At 40.3% G+C, this 17365-nt stretch overlaps 1 protein-coding gene across 1 annotated transcript in view; it reads right to left on the bottom strand.

Moving 5' to 3' along the window:
* The window catches only part of ATP10A (ATPase phospholipid transporting 10A (putative)), a gene marked incomplete at both ends in the record, with an annotated part of 118164 nt that overhangs the window by 70606 nt on the left and 30193 nt on the right, over positions 1-17365 (bottom strand). Inside the window, one exon of the mRNA XM_082014283.1 lies at positions 2803-3007. Coding sequence (XP_081870409.1) covers positions 2803-3007 — 205 coding nt within the window. The remainder of the gene's footprint in view (positions 1-2802; positions 3008-17365) is intronic.

The raw sequence follows: 17365 nt of genomic DNA, 5'->3' as shown, positions 1-17365 counted from the left end.
ACATTTTCTCATTTCAAATCCAAAACACAGCCTCACACTAGCTTCTATGAAGAAAATTATCTCTAGCCCAGCTGAAACCAGGACAGCGTACTTACTATCCATCCAACATTTCCCAAGCAGCTCCCTCTATCCCACTGCTGAGTGTCTCTCAGCACGGCAACACCTTCAAGAACCAGTAAGAGCCTATCCTTACTTGTACGGGATGAGGACTCTAATGCTGCTGCATGAATTAGCAGTGTGCTCAGACAGGTTTTGGCCAGGAATTTAATGAGGATGACAAGTATTCTGCTGGATCACTTACAGGATGCTGTTACAGAGAGGCTCTGTGATGCTGCAGCTGCTGAGGACTTGGTATTGCAGGTGTGCGCTTTGCCTACAACTTAGTTGACGGAGGAACCTGGGCTTGGATTTTTCCTGCTTTCTCAGCTATTTTAAGAGAGGGGAGGTAGTCACATGTGGTTTTCTCACAAGGTCTCTTTCAGTACTTGACTCCTTGGGGCCCAGTCCTGTTTTCATTGAAATGAATGAGCCTTCTGTCATTGACCCCAGTTTAACCTCTGACAATTTATTACGACTTCACTGCTATTGTAGCTAGGCATCTTGTGATCTAAAATTTATTTAAAAAAATATTTATCCACATATTTTGGAGCACACTTCTAAGATAGAAAAGTTCCATAATGATCTTACAATACAGAGAACTAGGATACAGAAGGAGGATGGGCTTGAATGCAAAGTGCATTACATGTCTACAAAGCTGACTGTAAGTCTCTATATGACAACGGATTTCGCCAGTAAAGCAGGGTATGCTGAGCAAGCCATACCACATACACCCTGATGTGCTGAGCTGCTTGGCACATAAACCTAACTTTGCTTCCCTAGGTAGGCACTGTTTCCTCAGCCTTCTTCCCTAACAGGGCCCAATTCAGCCTCTGATAACCTGTTTGAGGAGGAAATGGCATTGCCACTCACTTCCACGAAACAGTCCAAAGGTTACAGGTCTTGCCAAACTGTAATAACCCAGACTTGGAGTCTTTACTGCCTGCTATGGATCAGCAATTTAAACCTCAGAGAGTATGCCAAACACAAGATTGCAGGGATACTCCCTCCCAGTTTTCCTGGTGTATTAATCCATGCATGTATTCGCTGGTTGAAGACAGAGGAGTGACTCCACAACTGGATGGCTCAGGCACACGTCTAGGCATCATGGCTCCCAGGAGCAGGGAAGTCTGTAGGGTCGGCAGGTCCCTTGTCAGCCCACCAGCTTCTAGCAACCACACTCATAATTCTGAATTGCGACTCTGCCACCAGGAAGCTGAGGCTCTTGAAAGCTGTCTTGTGATGATCTGTACTTGGACAGTTCCTTTCACTGTGTTTACCAACACCTCCTTCTGTGTGTCAGATGGTCTTGGGTCTTGGGTCACAGAAATCCAACCATCTGCTGTGGATGTGTGCCTTCCCGGGTCTTCCTTTGAGATAGAGCTGTTGATGTGCCCTTAGCTTATAACTGTATGCACAAACATGAAAGCGTCCCTGTATTCAGTAGCCTATATGCAATCCATAGTTTTTGTGCTGCATAACATGCCTGAAGTCACGTAAGAAGTGTACGCTGGCAGAGAACTGGGATACATCATCTGAGTACCTCCCTGGAGCCCTACCCACTGAGAGAAATTTCCTCTCAGTGGGAACAGGATAGGATGTTTGAGAAGCAATTCAATTAGCTTCTTTGAAACAATCAGTTTTTGAAACATTTGGCCTGTAGCTGATTAAGCTTCTTGCCGTGGCAGTAGCTGCTGTGTCACGTATAAATTCTATGTGGAAATCACTGATGGTTAAACAAGTCTTCATCTCATGTTTTTACAAGCTATTTGGAGAAAGGCTCTATCTACCATATAGAATTATTTGGAAGGCACATTGATTTTTATCCTATTGGCTGGATTGCAGCTTCATTAATGCTGATCTACCTCAGTACAACTAGAGGCTTCTGTAGTCACCTTTGATGACACTGGTAAGGGCAGCAGCTCCCACTGTTTGCAAAACCTCTCAAATGATTAAAGCTACTAGGAAAAAAGAGGTAGTTGAGTTATAGAAAATATTTTTTTTTTTCCTGCCAAAATACAGGAAAATGGGGTTAGCTGGCAAGACGGATGTGAGAGGGCATACAATTAAGTACTATTTCAATAAGATTATTAAACCAAGTAAAACTTCAGGTAATTTCCTCTAATTCTCCTGGATAGTTACTGATCTGGATTTTGTTTTGTTTCAAAATAGTGCTGTTGGGGAGAGATAAGCACAGTGAGAGAGCAGTAAAACAGTTTTTCAGCACAGACACCTCCAGAATGCATGCATGCTGTCCCTTTAAATTCTACACGCTTTAGTACTCCAAGTGCTGGAGAGATATTCTGCAACATGGAGTTTCAGGCAAAATTCCTAATTGAAACTAATTTGGTTTGCAGGCAGGAAAAGTAGTTGTTTATATTTAAATATCTTCTCACTGAGCAGTTAAAATGTGTTTTCAAAAATCAAGCTACAATAGAAGCCATTAAAAAACCCCAACATTTTCCAGCCACACACAATTGCCCCAAATAATTCCTATTCAAATTCAGGGAAAAATTATGGTAAAACTTCTGATACTATGATGAGGTCAGCTGTTGGCAAGTGCTAGTATTTTAATGACAACCATAACAGTAATTCATTAGCTCTACTAGAACAAGCAGATTTAGCTGGTGTGGAGTGGATTAGTGAACAGTTCACTTACCTGAAACAAATTCTTATCTTAAATGAGAGTTAGGAATGGTGACTTACCAGCTCTAAGAACCTCCTCACCACCTGTCTTTGTTTTAAGTTAGTTTCGCCATCCAGGTTAGCTGTTTCTATATGGCACAGCCCATCGGGATCACTCGAGGAGAGCAGCAATATGTCAGCAGGTATAATTTCATTGCAGCGAAGCTGCACAAAGTCTCCAACTTTCACTTCTTTCCAGTATCTGCTTATATATTTCTTCTCATTTCTGGGAAAAAAAAAAGGACATTTACAGGACATATATATAAAAAAATGCACAGACTGTGGTGCTTCCGATAAGATCTGGTTTGATTTGTAACAGGAGTACAGTGCCTTTGGAAGCTCCTCAGGTACTTCTGAAGTTATACTGGGAAAAGGCAATGCAGAGTGCCAGGCCACTTCCCACTGACTCAGAACCACGTCTGAGTTCCCAAGACACTCTTTTAAGGCCCAGAGTGAACAGAGAACATGTTGATGTTAGATCTGGCTTAAGACCTTTCTTAGACCTGGCTTAGACTGGCTAAGCAGGGTAAGCAGGAGCTTCACACACTCTCCTTTCTCTCCCTCCATGCTCTGAGCCATCTGTCTGATCCCATGAAGGGGAGGGGGCCGCTGTCTGTTCCGGGTGAAAAGGAATAGCTTCCCCTTGTTCCCTCTTTTCCAACAGGGACAAACTTTGTACAGTGCTGCAGGTGATACTAGGATGAAGGAGCCAAAAACCCTTAACTGACAGGAATTTTCACTATTCATCACTAAACCTAGAATTACAAGGACATGTCATGCAGAAAAATGCGGTCCCAACTGCTCTGCTGGGAAAGGACACTGTAATTTCTTTTAAATATTTCTGCAGCATTTGCATTCTGGCCATAGCGCCGTCTTTTACATACCTAATTTCTGCTTAGTTACACTGAACCTTTTATTTTGGAGTGCAAGTTCTTAGTCAGTTCAAAGACTTACCCACTTGAAACACTGATGTGGATGTTGTTCATTTGGATACAGACACTAAACCTCTCTACTTTTAAAAGTCTTACTAGTTTGCTACTTTTTATTTTTTAACTTTTTTTTGAGAGCAAGAGGAAAAAGGAACAGGTGATTGCTTCATTAATTCTAGCTAAAATTCAAGGTTTTAGTTTCATGACATACACAGACTCATGTGCTCTCTCAGCATTTGTGTAAATTGCTTTCTTCTGTTGTGTTTTTGAGAGAGATTCATTTCAAAACAGCCACAACATTAACTTGGTAAAATACCTCCTGAAAATGGGAAGCTGCTGTTCTGACACTTTTCCAAGCTGTCAGAAGTCCTTTTGGCGTGTGAGCACTGAGATGGCTGTCAGCGCTAGCACTGTCACCGTCACCAGAGACAGCCTCCTCTGATAGCACTTTAACTGGCAGAATGGGATTCTGATGGGGGGTGGGGAGTGGTGGCGGCTAATTTTATGTTCTGGTTATTTTAAAATACATCACTTTCAGTAGTAACAGGAATAGATTTGTAACCAAGTGGAAACACCCAAGTCCTGCCAGTGTTTTTACTTTGGAGTTACTGATAGTCATGCCATGCCTAATTCACCCTTGTCATGCCTTCACTGGTGTTACAGGGATTAGTAACTTAATTGGCTTTTATTCATGTATTTAGCCTAAATCCTGAACAATAATGAGTCAGATAGCACAACAAGGATGTATCCGATTGGGTTTCACCTCCCAGAATTTCTTCCTAGCATCCAGTTTATAAAGAGAGGAATGAAAATTATGGCTGTGATTTCTATTTTCATAAAGCCTGAAAAGGATTAATAAGAGCCAAGTGTAAAACATGATACTCTAACAAGAGCAGGTAATGTACATACTAGGTGCGGAAATTACCCATTCCCTTCACACTCAGGCCGAAACCAACATTTAACTTTTCCTGCTAATGAGTATGAATTGCTTTGAAACCCTGTGTGCCATAACATAGTACAAATCACTGCACCGGAGATCTGAAGGGTTTATTAACCATACAATTTGTAACTCCAAATCCCTTCACACGTGGCCGTTGCTCTTCATCCTTTTTAATTTAGCTGTGAAAATGAGTGATGTTCAAATGCATGTGGAATGAGTAGCAGTATAGAAGTATGATCAGGCTAAAAATAGCGAGGAGTCCCATACTATGGTATAAGCACTACAATTTTTTATTTAACTTCTATTGTTTAAAAAGCATTGCTATTTTAGCATTTCCTCATCTCTCACATGCTTAGCAACTGACATAACTATATACACTGTGGCAGGAAGGGTGGGTATCAAGCAACACAAGGCCAAATGGCTCTGCTGGAATAAATGGAGTTGTTCAGCCTGGAGAAGAGAAAGCTGTGGAAAGACCTCATTGCGGCCTTTTGATATATAAAGGGGGCTTATAAGAAAGACAGAGAGAGACTTTTTACCAGGGCCTGTAGTGACAGGACAAGGGGTAATGATTTTAAACAGAAAGAGGGGCGGTTTAGATGAGACATAAGGAAGAAAGCTTTTATGATGAGGGTGGTGGGACACTGGAACAGGTTGCTCAGAGAAGTTGTGGATGCCCCATCATTGGAAAGTGTTCAAGGTCAGGCTGGACACAGCTCTGAGCAACTTGATGTAGTGAAGGCTGTCCCCACCCATGGCGGGGGGATTGGACACGGTGATCTTTAAAGGTTCCTTCCAACTCAAAGCATTCTGTCTTCCAAAAAAAGAAAAGTCTTCCAAATCAATATGCTGTCATGAACTACTGCCATTCTGCAAAAGGAATACATAGATACTGTTGTTACTCTCTAGTTAAATCATCATGATGAACTATTAATTTCAGAAAGCTATGCCCATAGATTCAGTGAATCTACGAATGCGAGACCTCCTGCACACATACCAGGGCCCGGGGGCAGACCCCCCTTCATCAGACACACGGGAGTAGTTTGGCTCAGTATTCCACTTGATCAGCTGTCTGCTAACAAGGGCCAGTAGTGTATGGAAAATTACTGTCTACACAGAAAATTACTTCCTAATTTTCTTCAGTCAGGGTTCTCTGTGTCCTCTAGCACAGCTCTGAACTCAGACTTGTCTCATTGCAGCCAGTGAGTGGTCACTGCAAGTATTCTCTGCAGAGTATGGCACGATACTGTCTTCACGTGGGGCGGTTCAGATACTAGGTGCACTATAAATACATCAGTCCTTTAGGAGCATTCCTTTAACATGCTCAGCCTACTCTTCTGAACACACAGGTTAGCTCACATGGAGACAACTGTCATACCTCTAGCCAGTACAAACACACCAGGTGACCCCATTGATGTAAATACAATTTGCCATTGACTTCTGCAGAAACAAGACTTTGTCATCTGAGTTTTAGATCACCGACTAAATGTTTATTCCTGCTGTTATTTTGTGCCAGTAAATTGCAGAATTACATGATATAGAGAGTTAGGATTGCCAACTTCTTGTAAGAGAAAGGTTGTGTTTAAAATTTAAGCTCTCCTTTGTATTTGTAAGGTGTGGCCACACAAGAACGCTTGATTTAAATTTTATTTGAAGTTCAAGGATTTGAGTAGTTTTGCCTCACTGTGTCCTCACAAACATTATTTTTCCAGTCCCTCTTCAGAAGGGGCCCCTTCCACAGCTCCAGTGATGTACATTACATTGGCCTGCTGTGACAGAAAACCTGAATTAAACACAGTATATCCATGGGTGGGCATATATGCATCATTACATGTTTGGTGGTGTTTTCAAATAGCTCAGTACACTTTTCAACTTCAGAGCAAACATAACATTTAAGCAGATGCTTCAGCTGAGCTCTTCACAGTAATGGCCAGGCTTAGAGGATACCAACAGTTGGACATACAGGACTGGAATGAATACCAGATTCCAGGGACCACCTCCTCCCACCAGCAGGCATTTAGGTAATGGAGACCACACCCTATGCACTCTTACAGAACATAACAAAATGCAGCAATGTGGCTACTTGTTACTCACATGGTGGATGAAATGCTGGACATGAGGCGGCAATGTGCGCTCACAGCCCAGACAGCCAACTGTACCCTGGGCTGCATCCAAAGCAGCGTGGCCAGCAGGTCCAGGGAGGTGATTCTGCCCCTCTACTCCGCTCTGGTGAGACCCCACATGGAGTCCTGCGTCCAACTCTGGAGCCCTCAGCACAGGAGAGACATGGACCTGTTGGAGCAGGTCCAGAGGAGGGCCACCAAATTGATCAGAGGGATGGAACACCTCTCCTGTGAGGACAGGCTGAGAGAGTTGGGTTGTTCAGCCTGGAGAAGAGAAGGCCCTGGGGAGACCTTCTTGCAGCATTCCAGTACTTAAATTAGGGGGCTTATAAGAAAGATGGGGACAAACGTTTTAGCAGGGCCTGTTGCGATAGGACAAATGGTAATGTTTTTAAACTAAAAGAGGGTAGATTTAGATTAGATATAAAGAAGAAATTTTTCACAATGAGGGTGGTGAAACACTGGCCCAGGTTGCTCAGAGAGGTGGTAGATGCCCCATCCCTGGAAACATTCAGGGTCAGGATGGACGGGGCTCTGAGCAACCTGATCTAGTTGAAGCTTTCCCTGCTCATTGCAGGGGGTTGGACTGGATGACCTTTAAAAGTCCCTTCCAATCCAAACCATTCTGTGATCCTATGATACTCATCCCACAGGCAGCACAACTTTTCCTAGCAGGGTCCTGTCTGTCCATTTACCTTGTAGGTGCTTCTGAGAGGCCTTCCTGTCTCTTGGTCCTTAATGTCCTAAAATCATCTGCAAATTTTGCTGTCTTTCCTTTCATGATAACCCAGCTGAGAAATTAATGTTGTGGATGCAGATGCCTTGGTGTATTTCTGTGAGACCTTGCAATTTATTCTTGCTTTGTCCAGAGTCCATCACTACAGTGTGGTCAATGACAGCCCTCTGCAGTCTCAGCACAGGGCTTCAGGCACTGCTTGCAAGGGACTCTTCAAAAAAAGCTTTCACCAAGTTTATGTAAACATCATCTAGCCTCCTGGAGCCCTTTGCTGAAGGGCTTATAGAATTCTAGCAATAACACAGGACTGGGAGGCAGCATCTCAGTTAGTGAGTATAGCCCCTTCCCACAGTTGCAGGAAACTCTGACATGGATATTTAGCCCAGAAGCTAACACCCCAAAACTCTAGTTCTACCCACCCACAGAGATCACAAGCCTGAAGATACATTCCAACCAAAACTATTTTATGATTCTATGATTTTTAGGACCCATAATACACTTAAGGTTGATGCTGCAAGAAACCAAAGCTGCAAACCATGATGAACCACAGGAAGAGGTCAGAGATACTAATTCTTATCTTTCAAATCTGGAGAGTTAGAGAAAAGTCTTCCAAATCAATATGCTGTCATGAACTACTGCCATTCTGCAAAAGGAATACATAGATATTGTTGTTACTCTCTAGTTAAATCATCATGATGAACTATTAATTTCAGAAAGCTATGCCCAGCTACTGTAATGTGTTGTGTTGGGCTCACATGTTGAAAATGACCATCCAACCTAATCTTTATCAACACATCTGCATGCAAAGAATATATCTGTCAGCTGTGGTTTAAACCCATAGTCATGTAAATCTTCATGCTCCTCTCTGCCACAATCAGAAGCAGAACTTGCCAGTGCTTTTACTTTTCGGACCGTATCTTTACAAGTGGACATTGACTGAAATCTAAAGATGGATGGCTAAAAAGTCAGCCAGTGCAGCTGCATTGACATCAACACTGTTGTTAGCCAACAGCAAATGGGGCCCACGCAAGAGTCAAACTCCTCTAGAGGTTAATGTTCTTTTACAACAGTGAAGTGCGATTATCCCAGCATATCCACTTTCAAACATACAAGGGAAAGTCTGCAACATCCTTTCAAGTGTATGAACATAGAGAAAATTACTTTAATTGATATTAAAAATTTGTATTAGTCTACGTACTGTATATATTTGGCCTATACTCTGTTTTGAAGCAGAATAGCTTGCAGGTTTGTGCCAAATTTGAGACGGGCTTTGGTTAACACCAAAACCGAAACAAAATGAAAAATATTTTTTTTCTTTAAATGTCAGTTTTACATTTAGAAACTCTGAAATTACACAGAAACTCTGAAATTACATTTTCTTTTCCTATTAACCATGCTTTTCCCCCTTCTGGTCTCCTTTGCAGCATGAGCTGATAAAGATCATGCCCACAATTTTGCTTTTCTGGCCATGTAGACATCAGTTTATATCTACAAAAGGCTGACGATTTCAAAATTGATTAGACATTATAAAAATAATTGTTTCCTTCTTCTGAATAGCTTTTTAACTATTATAATAAGGAATGATTCAAATTTACTTAAAAGGAGATAACAAAACTACATAAACATAAAATTCAAGAGGAATCTTCCCTCTTCTCTCTCTTTTTCCTTTTTTAAAGCCTGGGGAAAATATCACAAGCAATACCTGGTAAGGGAATGTGAAGGCCATGCAGCTGTAATCTGTTCCACTTGTGGAAGGCCTGGATATTAGAAATTTTACCTGTTAAATCGAGAAGATGGGACTACTAGGTAATCATTTCTTACTTCCTATGCTTCTCCACTGACAAAAATTACAGTTAATGAGTGGGAATGGCTGACACAGATTTGCTCCACCAATTCCAGTGAGTGGTTTGGGCACCTGTGCTTCTATGTAACACTGCCCTAACTTAGTCCCCATATAAGCTCCTATATTAATCTCCCCAGAACTTGTAAAATCCATTTAGCAAAAGGCAGAGGATGTTCTTTTGTACCTTTTGAGGTGCTCAGCCTGTTCAGTCTGGCTTACACAGCATATGACTTCCTACACAGGTTGTGGCTGCAACCCAGAGGTTTTTAAGCCTCTCAAAACATCCAGATGAAATGCTGTTTTCCAGTCCAAGCCCATCCGCTGACCTGCTTTTGAAGTAACAATTGTCTTCACTTCAAAAGAAATCAGACTCCTTTGCCTTCTCTGCCAGCTGAGATTGGTCATTGAACCAGTAGGCTTTAAAAGAAACACAACAAGAAATTAAGTCTGTGGAAGGAGTAAAGCCCTCCACAAAAGACAGGTCCAACAGTTGTTGTGTGTGTACAAGGCATACTTTGAAGGTGTTCTTGATGTCAGCCAGGTCCTTCCTTTCCAACTCAGGAGGCAGAAATAGAGTGGGATAATACAAAAGTACATATCAGGTATGTCTCTGCTTCCAGTGACTTAAAACACATTCAGTTCAGTTGGCCACAAGTGCTGTGATAAGTCTTCTAGTTAGGACCAAGCTAGCTAAAAAACCTTGAGGCTAATTGGCAGAGCCCAAGCAAAGCAGCAACTCCTGAAGGAGAACCTCAAACTGTAATGCAAACACAGGAGTGTCACATGAGGCCACACTATCTTTAGGGAGGCTTCAGCATCTAGCTGTTTCTCAACTGGTCCTTCATGCTCATACAGTTTTCACAAATTGTCCGTTCTTTCCCTCGCCTGGGCTGGAGCCCTTGCCTTCAATCCTCCACCCCTCCTCCCAACACTCCTACAGATGTGGAGGGGGTTCACACTAACCGAGCCCATAGCACTCTATTAACATTTTGCTGGCAAGCAGAGATTTTGCATAACTCATCACAGACTACAAAAGCAGAGGTAGTGACAGCACTGAAATATGCGCACAAAACTACTGTGTTATAACCAGTACCAATTATGATTTGAAAACTACAGGTGTAGCAGATCTCAGAGGTTAAAAACAAGAGCTTTCTATGAGACCAAGTCATATATTACACAAAGTCTGAACACATTAAGTATCTATGGAAACGTGTTGAGAACCATTTGGGTACAATTACAATGTTGTGGCAGAATGAAGGAAAAACATGTAGCGTAAGTTAATGCCAAAGCAGGTTACATAACGCCCAGAATATGTCTCCATTCCACCACAAATGATAACATCTGTTTCTGTGAAAATAAATCATGAAGAGGCTCTGAATCTGATTATTAATCAGACAAAACAGATTTAACAGAGTGTGTTCTTGAGAAACGTTGGAGAGAAGAAAATCTCTCCATGACCAAAGTTTCTGAATAGACCAGTTAATCTTCACATTATTTTCAGGGCACGTAAAAGTTTTCTTGTTTTCATGGACTGCAAATATTCTTTTTTTCTTTTTTGGAGAATTAACAAGTGCAAATGTATGTTACAGTTGCTAGAAGCAAATGTGTGTATATAGCAATGATGAGGCATAAAGGTGCCTTTTATTACATTCACACTTTCTCAAAAGTGCTAATTTTTCTGTTACAAGTCAAAGTTGCTATTAAAAAAAAGTACTCAGGAAACCTCAGTGATTCAGGTTTATAATGTGGAAGTAATAATTTAACTTCTCTTGGCAGTGTTATCTCCATTATATCTCATGTTGAAAGAAACCTCACTATTGTTCACTATAATGAAACATTTGCTACCCGGAATAAATGATTTTTCAGCCAAGAAACTTGTTGTTGCGATAACAACATGAAACATAAAAGTAGAACATGTAATGAAACTTCACACAAACTGAAGAAAGAAAAAATTGTCTTCCAGAACTTGATTTTAAAATGCTAAGGCTGTTTCAGAGATACATCTAGTATTAATTTTAAAGTTGTATGATTCTCGACACTCCTGTGTTTACTGCCAAAAATGCTAATAAACTATCACTCTTCCAGTAAACACATATATATTGGGAGAGAAGACCAAGGGGTTGCTTATACTTAGCAGGATGGATCGGTAATGGTTAGTAGAAGGCTTCCTAAATGGGTATCACACAAGGAGGTGGAAGAAGTGGAAGAATGGCCTGGATGTAATTTGCATCCAGTCCTACAGACATTAAAACCCACAAGCCAGTCACCTCCATACTAAAGCCACAAAGCTTCTGATAATTTGAGATACAAGAACTTCTCTTCTGAACAATACAACAAGTGCTTCAGATGTCCTCTTCTGAGCATCACCAAACACAACCCTTGTACTTCACAACACTGCTTACCTGTACCTAGAGCAAAAAAACCACAGGTACAAAGGAGACAGCTACCTCAGCAGAGGGCCCACAGCCAGGTAAGGCTCTCATCCTGAATTTCAGAGCCATCACAGATATTAAGATTGAACACTTGCATTACACCATGAAAAGATTCAGCTAAACTTGGTGCTCTGCAAACATGGAAGGAGAGACAATCCCCTGCCTGAAGGGAACGCACTCAAATAATAGATACCTAATGACACAAATCTCCTCTATCTGTTCCTGCTCCCTAAACAATTAAAGAAAAAGCAGGAACTCTTTGAAGGGAAACCTTAGGTGGCAAATTTTGGTAAGACATGAGCTCTGCGTAGAAGCCTTTCAGGGTCCATATCCTCTAAATGAATAATTAAGGACACTTAGGAAACCTGAGTGCCTAAAATTCAGGTGCAAGCTACACGCATAAATCCAGTGGACTAAATCTTCCATTTGGTGCTCTCCCACTACATTTAAGCCAGTGCAATCAGGTGACCATTCCAAGGGAGCTCTTCATATCTCAATGGTACATCTTAAAAGTAAATTTAGCATGGCTCTGCAGAGTTAATGAGGAAAATCCCATTCTTTAACAGAGTCAGACACTTCAATGGAAATTTCTTCCTTCTCATTCCTCTGATTCTACACACCTGCCTCATTTGATCTCAGGACTACCTGACCCAGGCCATAAAAATGCATTAGTATATTCACTACGTAGACACAAAAAGCCATTTGTAAAGAACGACTAAAGAAAGGTGCTTCCTAAGTGCAACAGTTTTTATTTGAAAAACCATTCCAGTTCTTTCAGCTAAACATGTAAAAGTTGAAAGAATTTTTATCAGGAGCGGTATTTACTGCTAATTATGTGCACAGCCCTGATGAAGTTGTTCACTGATACTCAAGTTTGGAAGACTATTTTTCTCCATGTAACTGTGCCATACAAACACATCTCCTTTAAAGCTCTAAAGCTCACATGTTATCTAATCACTGCACAAAAGCACTCTAGAAGTTAACATAGTTCATCTATTTTATATTAACAAGACAATTAGTGAAAAGAATGTTAATAACTCACCACTTTCACATTTAAAAGGCAAAATCAACATCTCAGACTGAAGTATAAGTGTTCAATCTTCTCCAGTTCCTTTCCGCCCATTTCTGTTCTTGTCCGGTAACATCCATCCAGGACACACATCTCATCTGGATGTTCTCATCTGTTCTCATCTGGACAATCTAACGTTCAGGTTGAGGACAGGAAAAATATTTACCTATCTGAATACCAGCTGAGATCTCAGTGGGTCTCAGGGTGTAATGCTTGCGTTTAGAACAACCCAGATGATGCCTTGCATGTTGTTGCCTCTAAATTTCTTCTGGCTGCAATTCCAGAAATAGCTTTAGCCTATACACCACGCTTTGCTACTTTCAGTGCCACACAAAACTAAACTGCTTAAGGAACTGGTAATGATTTAAAAAAAAAGTAGGAAAAAAACCCTTTTGGCTGTAATATTATTGGGAGAATCTTGCAGAAGAAAACAAAGTTGGATGCTACTATATATTTGCAGTACATGTTAACAGTCTTTCTACTCGGAAACTAAGGTGCGAAACTGTGTAGTATGTGGGTTACTGATTTGCAAGGATATTGGAAGCATGTTTTGTTGTACTCGTTTGTCAATTCTTATCAGTTTTATTTAATTCTGGAGTTACTAAAGAATTACTTTGCTCTCTGTCTGAGGACATGCATTCAATGGAGACTGCATAAACAGGGAAATGTCAAACTCAAGCACACTCGGGCACACCACTGTTGACACTGAGAGGTACAATGTGAGATTTAAGGTGCTATCCTGGATAAAACTGTGGTCTATCTACACATCTATTCAGTTAGATGCCTGCACCAAACACCCCAGGCAGGTACAGCAAAGTGAGCAATTTTACCTGGCAGTTGTGGATGCCTACTGGCTAGCAGGCAAAGCAAACTGACACGCCTGTGTGCTTTTGTGATGGTGATGGAAGAAAGGTTTGGCAGAATTTGTACGCAAACATTGACCTTATCTTGAATGCCAACTTGCAAATAAAAGAGGCCCCAGAATATTCAAAAGTCATCCAAAATGTGTATCTCCATAGCATATGGCAAACTTTAGTTGATCAGATGCTGTACACTGCTCGCTGCTTTTCAAGCCCTGTCACTGGTATGACTGCCTGCCCTACACACCAATACAAATTCCCAGAGGGGTGAAATAACGCTTGTCTTGTGAGCAACTGCTCATGCCCCACCACACTTATGTCTTCCTAACCGGCTATGTCTCAGCAGAAAGGAGGTCAGCAATTTCGGAGTAACTGGTTCTCAGAAGTTTCTTGATAATCTGCAGGAACAAAAGGGTCAGCTAAGGACCTGAACTATGAATATGAAGATCTTTTATTTAACACCTTTTTTTAGTATTTATGTTATTTCTTAAACACAAGAGCTGTGAAACTTCTCAGAAGAGACAACTCTATAGTGGTGACTAACTGAAGCAAACATGGAAGAGCTGGAGGTTGCTGCAGTGCTCTCAGTAGTGCTTGTGCTGGTAGCCAGAGTGAGAGAACTGCCTGACATTTTTAATGTAGATTTACAAAGTCACTTTGTGAGAAGCAGTATCAGTATAAATCCCTGGGGAGCCCCTGATCTGAAGCATAAACATTTATCTCCAGCATCAGTACATCCCCAAGAGTGAAGGAGTAGTAAAAGGTATTACAACTCAGAAGAATCCTAATTCTTCCATGTAGCTGGCAAGGAGAATAGGCTTTAACTTGTACTTCGGGCTGATCTGAAAAGCACAGTTGAAGTTTTAAACATAGTGACTTATCTTAGGCTATATGCAGCCAATTTCTCTATATTTAGTTGCTCTTACAGGTTATGTAGCCTGTCTTTTACATTTCCGGATCACTGCTTGCCCCAACAAGACAAGAATACTAATGTGAGGAAAAGCAAACAGCCTCAGGCTATACCTTAGTACTAAGAGATGTTTAAATTACCATATTGTTCTCAAAATGAAATAAAAATCTTAAGATCTTTCAAATTCTCGTATAAAATAATAACAAGGTGTTTCCCAAGAGTGTTTTCTTAATGAAGATCAATAAGGCCACATCTAAACTGGGACCTGGGAGCACTTCCCAATATTTGTTACTGTGTACACACACTGGGTTGGATCCTGCATTAGACTGAAAGCAGTGTGTGCATAATGCTCCATTTGCTATGCTCTAGGTCCTGTTGCAGTTTGAATTCAGCCTTATATAAGGCTGTTTTACAGAAATTCACAAAAGATGAAAATGTTCCTCACTTCCATCAGAGAAGAACTAGAAGCAGTGATATGAATCTTCTGAAGGTTTGAGTCAAAACAAGTATGTCTGCAGATGCAATTTTTATATTCAAAATTCTTGGTGAAAGTCAATAATAGAGATCCATATTGAAGCAGTGAGAACCATAAAATGCAAAATTCTACTATTTAAAGGAAATGTAAGATGTCTTTAGTAACGTTTGAGTAGTTCGGATTCAACAACTTGACTACTGTTGGTACCTACACATAAAAAATTCAGGATAAAAATTCATTTAATGTTTTTAATGTCAATTTGACGATACTGAGAGCCCCTGTTTTCACATTAGCTGTTGCTTCCCCTGAATTAAAGATGTCAGTTTTCATCTCATTAATATTCCAAACTTACAGGAGCCAGTCAATGAGTATAGTGGAATATAAAATATGAAGCTAGAATAATACTTTTGTTTCCACAGAGATAAATGCACTCCTTTCCTGTCCCACTGATTTACAGTCAAAATTACTATGAATTATAGTCAATGGAATTATGAGATACAGTCAGCTAACGCAGACAGTACATCTCAACCTGTTAACACAGTTATACAAAGACTTTGTAATTAAAGAACTCTGCAGAGAAGCAAGTTATCTTTGCCACTTGTCCACAACTACTGTACTATCATCAATAAAAAGAGCAATTCATAAAGAATGACACATCATCAATATAAATTTTCATAGCCTGTTTCCACCAGTTTACTAGACAATACATTTTCACAACCATGTATAACTTTCCATAATAATTTCCATAATAATTATCCACTTTTTGAAAATCATTGCAGCAGTTATAACCTGAGTATTTTCATGAGCTTGTTGTCAGATGTGTACATATTTGTAGATATTTAAACAAAAACATGCACACTTACAAATGTAAATGCTCCTTCACTATTGCCCTATTATAAAGAAATAGTGTAATTTGTGAACACTGTTTCATGGAAATTCTTTTTAAATTCATTTTGAAGAACTTAAAATCTAAGCAGGCCAACTAATAGGAGTGGATATTGTGCTTTGACTCTTTTTACATGAAACAGTTATCTCATCAAGCTCAATCTTTCTTTGTAATGACTAAATATATTTGCAAATATTCTCACAATTTGAAAAAAAAATGGTCATGCATGATTTTCACTTACTGTTCACTGAACAATTTTGGGCTACAAATCTTGGCCTAAATTCAGCAAGGTACCTAAATATACATCTAAACTCAGGTGGAAAAGCACTCTTTTCTGGCCAAACTCTAGAAAGAAAACTTCTCTGTGTTTCGCATTCATACCTTCCTTGGGGTAAAAATGATAAAACATTGACATTCAATATCTTAAGAAAAAAATAAATTTCAAGGTCTTTACTGCAGCTGAAAGAACAAAGTGACTGGCTGCAAACAACTCCGCTTTTGAAACGCACAGAAACTGAGCTTAGAGCAAGCAATACAAAAAGACTATTTATTGAAAGGGTTCGAATCATGGAGAGGGAACAAACAGCCTAAAAGAGCTTGTGAGAACTGAAACACCTCAGCAGGTGGCAGGCTACCCTGGTCGTGGGCAGAAAAAGCAGCACTCAGCAGCCTGGCATATTCTGAGACCAAAACCCTTGTGTCACAACCTCTAGGCAGAAGTTAGCTTAGAAAGTCAGGAACATCGGTTTTAAAACTGAACTTCAATCTGATCTCTCAATGTGCTACTCCAAATTAAACCAATACAGTCCTGCAGATAGAAGTTGCAGACCTAACAAAAGATTTTTTTTCCCTAAACCCTTCTCTCACAAGTCTGTAAGAAATTCCAAAAGAAATTAAAATATTTGAATCGCAGCTTTTTAGAGAGCACACAGGTCTTCAAATTAGCTGAATTTTAACACATTCAAAGTCCAATTTCTTAAACTTCCTTTGCAGACTTTTCTCTCCTCTTGTACATCACCACTGTCATCTCTATTACTCAAACCCATAACTGAGGGTTATTTTTCACTCGTCTCCCCATCATAAAAAAGATCACATCTTAAATGTGTGCCTTTCTTTCTCTCCCTAATGCCAAACTCTTATGAAGAAACTCATTTCCAGTCTTGCCTCCATCCTTTTTCCACACTGGTTTTGCTACAATCACTTTCCTTCTCTATCCCCAGCAATTAATGACTTTGAAACCAATGGCTTCTCTCTGCTACGTCCAGTTGAAAGCTAAATCCTCTCCAAAGCACCTTCCTCCTCCTTATCTAGCTTTTGCTACACCTCTGTAGATGGTGATCTTTTTTGTTGGCACCTAACGATTGATTATGTATCTTTTTTA

Source organism: Phaethon aethereus, assembly GCF_964289735.1.
Source record: "Phaethon aethereus genome assembly, chromosome: 1".
NCBI lineage: Eukaryota > Metazoa > Chordata > Aves > Phaethontiformes > Phaethontidae > Phaethon > Phaethon aethereus.
This window is presented reverse-complemented; position numbering and strand designations above follow the sequence as displayed.